This window comes from Eucalyptus grandis, chromosome 8 (assembly GCF_016545825.1).
Source record: "Eucalyptus grandis isolate ANBG69807.140 chromosome 8, ASM1654582v1, whole genome shotgun sequence".
Lineage (NCBI taxonomy): Eukaryota > Viridiplantae > Streptophyta > Magnoliopsida > Myrtales > Myrtaceae > Eucalyptus > Eucalyptus grandis.
In genome coordinates this window covers 48,657,867-48,663,451 of record NC_052619.1, presented here as the reverse complement: position 1 = coordinate 48,663,451, position 5,585 = coordinate 48,657,867, and the positions used below count along the sequence as shown (strand labels likewise).

At 41.5% G+C, this 5,585-nt stretch overlaps 1 protein-coding gene across 1 annotated transcript; it reads left to right on the top strand.

The window, feature by feature from the left end:
* Positions 1-225: 225 nt before the first annotated feature.
* Positions 226-5,272, top strand: LOC104414846 (primary amine oxidase). The gene is given in 5 exon segments (XM_039299242.1): positions 226-579; positions 1,124-1,560; positions 2,549-3,155; positions 3,911-4,449; positions 4,984-5,272. Coding segments are annotated over 5 exon segments (2,133 nt in total). The 3' UTR covers positions 5,180-5,272.
* The last annotated feature ends 313 nt before the right edge of the window (positions 5,273-5,585 follow it).

Genomic DNA, 5,585 nt, shown 5'->3' with positions numbered 1-5,585 from the left:
GAAATTGAAAAAGATATCAAAAAGATTTCATATCTTAATAGGAGGAAGGGAGTCATGTCTACGTACCGAACGGGACCATTGACAGGCCGACACGATACATATCAACTTGTGAAACGCATTCTCATCCACGATACTTGACTTTCCTCTTTTGGAAATTTCTATGTCAAGAAGTGTCCGCTTATATAAGGATGTGGATGCATCCCCGAGTACTTCACACGTGCAATAATGGCTTCCACTTGCAGCGCCTCGCTCTCCCTCCTCTCCATTACACTCTTCTCCTTCCTCATCTCACCGGCCTCGTCTCTTCACGAGCACCCGCTTGATCCATTGACGCCGGAGGAATTCTCTCTGATTCGACATGCGGTGATGAGGTCGTACGGGGCGTCGAGTGAAAACGTAACGTTTCATTACGTGGGTCTCGACGAGCCAGATAAACCTCTCATTTACTCGTGGATGTTGAACCAAACTGATAAGATGCCCCCTCCGCGTCGAGCCTCTGTAGTCTTGCGGTTCCACGAGCAAACACATGAGCTCATCGTGGACTTATCAAGCCATCGACCATCGATCGTCTCCAAGGAGGTTTTGTTGGAAAATTCAATTTGGCCTCCCTTGCGTTTAATTCATTTATCGATTTCATGATTAAGATTCAATTTGGCCTCCCTTGCATTTTTCTTTGGAAAATGATATTGCATAAGACCTTCGAGCTTGACGTATGATAAGCAAAACAATCAACCGTCTCGAAAAATAAGGTTCCAAATTCTTTTTCAAGCACGTGGTCCAATGCGACCCATGTAATTAACTTCATCTATTAGAATCGGACTTTATGTCAATATGCGGTCACTACTTTGAATAATGGATTTGCTAATTGCATCTAAATAGTATTCCCGGCTCATTTTCTTTCATGTCTTTTTTCATTATGGGCGCATGCATGAACATTGCTTGCTGCAATCTTTTTCATCTTCTTACTCCTCCTTAATTTCTCCCCCTCCAAATCAGTTATCTAGACTCATTCTACTTGATCGAACCAATCACTTAATTGCTTTATGCATTAGTTTAGATGGATCAATCAAATTATTTTCTTCTTTTTCTTGAGTCATGACAAACTTAATATGCTTGCAAACAGGTTTACCATGGAAATGGCTTCCCTATGCTCACACTAGAGGAGCAAACAGCTGCGAGCGATCTACCTCGTACACATGATCAATTCATACGATCCATTGAAAAAAGAGGCCTCAACATGTCCGACGTTGTGTGCGCATGTTACACGGTTGGATGGTACGGAGAGCCGAGAAGCAGGAGGGTCATGAAGGTCCTAGCTTACTACACCAATGGCACGGTCAACTTCTACATGAGACCCATCGAAGGCATAGTCATGGTGGTCGATTTGGAACTGATGAAGATAGTGAAGTATCACGACCGGTTCGCGACCACTGTGCCGACGGCTGAGGACACTGAGTACCGTCTGGAGAAGCAAAACCCACCCTTTGGGCCGCATCTGAAGGGTGCGGCCATCGTGCAACCCCATGGACCTGGCTTCGAGATCAAGGGACATACTATCAGGTAAAACTCATTAAAACCCTTTTAACAGCATGTCAATTAGAGAGCAATTTATCGAAGCTGGAAGATGATATGCTCTTTGGAACATATTGGCCTTTCTAAGCGAATATCATTACTGCCAAAATTACACCTAAGGAACCAAACGTATGCTTAAATTCAGTTTTGATGTGCGGGGGGTGATTCGACAATGCGTCCTCCAAAATCGAGGAGGCCGTGCAGCGTTTGGCTCGGTTGAACTTTCAATAACACATGGTAAGATGTTGGAAATGAAACGGAACCTCGCAAGTCAAATTAATGTCGTACTTTGATTTATTTCAGTCCCTCTGAAATCAATTGATCGGTACAGGATATGCTTAGAAACCATCATGCGCGTTTGACAATGACCGAAGCAAAAATCAAGACCGATAGCTCTTGCCGACAGAGTTTCTATTTCCTTTTGCTAATAACTGAACGAAAGAAGAATCAAATTTGGTAGCAACGAGGCTCTCGAATCCACGTGGCTATTTCGGACCACTTTGCTGATACCAAATACACAAATTAAGACAGAATGGCTTGTCCTAATTTTACGAACAAAGCTATGGCTATGGTAAAAATTAAAGGGCGTGTAATTGAGCAAGTTACCGGCCGAAACCCGTAGCTGCTCAAGATCTATTCTTGGTAAAATCTTATTCACGGATTATTATCGCAAACGGATTCGAACCGGCGACTGAGAGGGCGTCGACAATTCTTAACCTACTAGGCCACCTAATCGAGTGGCGTGAGCAATTTATGTCGGCTTGGACAGACATCATGCGATAACCTCAACGTATATGCACATCTATTGAACCAAACCCTGTTTCGTTTGTTGGCTTGAATTGAAGAAATACATGATGACTCTCTGTTAGCATATTCTATCGGTCCTCATTTGTAGGGATTTTATATAAAATCTAATGCAGGCATAGACACATACAGGCCTTTGTTACGAGTAAATCAAATTCTTTTTGTTGTGCAGCTGGGCAAATTGGAAGTTCCATATTGGGTTCGACTCCCGAGTCGGTCCAATCATCTCGCTAGCATCGATCTACGATCTCGAGAAGGACAAATATCGACAGGTACTATATAGAGCCTACGTGTCTGAGGTCTTCGTGCCCTATATGGACCCAACCGAAGAGTGGTACTACAAGACCTATTTTGACTGCGGGGAATTTGGGTTCGGATTGTCCGCAGTGTCGCTCCAGCCGGGGGTGGATTGCCCAAATAATGCGATATTCATGGACGGATTCTACGCGGGCCAAGATGGTACCCCTGTAAAGATATCGAATGTAACTTGTGTGTTTGAAAAGTATGCAGGAAACATCATGTGGCGACACACTGAGACTGGAATTCCGGATGAGACGGTTAGTGAGTCTAATTGTTAATACTCTACAATCTTTAGTTTTTGGTCCTTTCAATCTTTTAGGGTTTAAGGAAAACTTTGAAAAGTCTAATGTTTGATGATTTTTCAGATAAGAGAGGTCAGATCGGACGTGAGCCTGGTGGTAAGGTCGGTGTCTACGGTCGGCAATTATGACTACATTCTTGATTGGGAATTCAAGCCAAGTGGATCAATCAAATTTGAGGTCCGTTGTTGAATCTTTTTTTTGGCCAAAAAAAAAAAAAAGAACAAAAGAAAATTAAAAAATTGAAAAATATTAAAAATTATTTACGTTGGCGACGGCCGTGCCACATAAACCGACGGCATCCGCATCAATGATTTATGACTAAAACTGACTGGATGAACTCAATTGGCAAAAGGTGAAAAGATTCACGATTCAATTGGTAAAATTGAAAGGTTTACGATTAATTTGATAAAAGTGTAATAGGTTTAAGATTTTTTTAGAAAGTCTTATCATTATTAGAAAGTTCAAGTTGTTTCGAGGGTGCCGTTGAATTTAAATCTATGATGCGTCCATTCTGACCTAGTTTTGTAAAAATCTTTCCTAATGGGTTACCAGCCTTTTCAATATAGAAATTTCTACATGTGGTAGGAGGGGTTTGTCGTTTTCAATTCATAGCTGCCTTTTCCCTGTTTGGATCCATATTTCCGAACTTCACACTGTCACATTTTGTGGATCATACTAACGGAAGATTTTTTTTTTTTTTTGACGAAATATTGACGGAAATTTAAAGCGTGCGATTTAATGTCTGTGTTAATATTGTGACGATCCTTTTGCATAACTTGGAATTTAGGCTCAAGTCAAATTGCGGAAATTGATGATCGAAAAGGAAAATAACGATAAGAAAAAACTGTAAATACATGTCGTCTATTCAGCTTCATCTAAATTAATCAGCAATTTCTTTGTCACTTCGGATCTTCATACCAATTAATCAACAGGTCGGACTGACTGGACTGCTAGAAGTCAAGGCCGTGAACTACACTCAGGCAAGTCAGATAAAAGAGGATGAATACGGCACGATGGTTGGAGCAAACACCATCGCTACGCACCACGACCACTTCTTGACCTACCATCTCGACCTCGACGTCGATGGTGCTCCAAACTCCTTCGTCAAGACCAATTTGATCACAAAACCAGTGGCTGAGGAAGGCGTGCCGAGGAAGAGTTACTGGACCGTGTCGAGCAAGACGGCGAGAACTGAGTCGGAGGCGCAGCTACACTTGGGATTGGAGCCATGTGATCTCATCGTGGTCAACCCCAACAAGCAAACCAAAGTCGGTAACAACGTCGGGTACCGCCTCATCCCGGGGCCGCTCGCGAGCACCATTCTATTCCGCGATGATTACCCGCAGATCCGCGCTGCTTTCACCGACAACAACTTGTGGGTGACTCCGTACAACAAGAGCGAAAAATGGGCCGGAGGCCGGTACGTCGATCAAAGCCGAGGGGATGATACATTAGCTGTTTGGGCCAAGAGGTAACTTTTGATTAATGTATATTTACGTACTTTGCTAATCACGATATCACGGTTGGAGCAAGGGGTAACTAAATCGGTTTCAAAATCTTTAAGTGATTAATTAAAATATTTGGTTAATTTGTCGTGGTTGATGAGATTGAAGAGAGGAATGTAAGTTTTTAGGTTTACATTTATTCTCATTCAATTGTACATAACATTTTAGACTCATTTTTCAATTAAATCTCCCAATTAAGGCATACAATCAATGGAAAAAGCCGTTCTCATGTTTTCTTTTGCACTTTATGGTCAAAATCACGCTTAATTTGGTGAGAGGCACCATCTATGGTGAGGTTTTACAATTAGATTGCAATTATTTAGAACATTTAGTACTCGTTTGCAAGCCTTTTGTACTGATCATTTAGGACTTTGGATACAATTTTCCCTTTCTATATAATATCACCACTACCAATCCGTTGTCTCTATCTATTGCACATTAATGCTATTTATCTTAATGACAAGGTCGATTCATTTACTCACTGGCATTCGATTATGCAGGAACAGGAGGATTGAGAATGAGGACATTGTCTTGTGGTACACGTTGGGCTTTCATCACGTTCCTTGCCAAGAGGATTTCCCGATAATGCCGACACTGAGCGCCGGTTTTGAGCTCCGGCCGAGCAACTTCTTCGACAGAAACCCGGTGCTCAAAACAAAATCGCCGAAACCTGTCATTCTGAGCTGCAAGCCCTAGAGATGATCTTTTTCTGAAATTGGAGTGATCTTATCAGAGTCCCTAGAGATTTTCAAATTCAATGTCTTAGCTCATCCTGGATGAAGAACATCAGTGTAGCAAGTTTGCAAGGGATTATTCAATAGCAGGAGTAAACCTGCATGTGCTATTAATGAGGTAAGACATTCAGAATGTGCCGCATTATTTACTAAATAATCAATTTGTTATGTTCTAATTCATCATCCAGACATGATTGATTACGATAGGCATTGTTTCAGTTAGCTTGATTAGAATTGCCTCTAGTAGTTGTAGCTCATTCATTTTGAGTAAATCATGCGTAATGTTTCATCTATATACTATGAACATAATTAAGAATATTTAATTGACACTAAACAAACATGCAATGTGTCTTTACCTTTTATTTTTT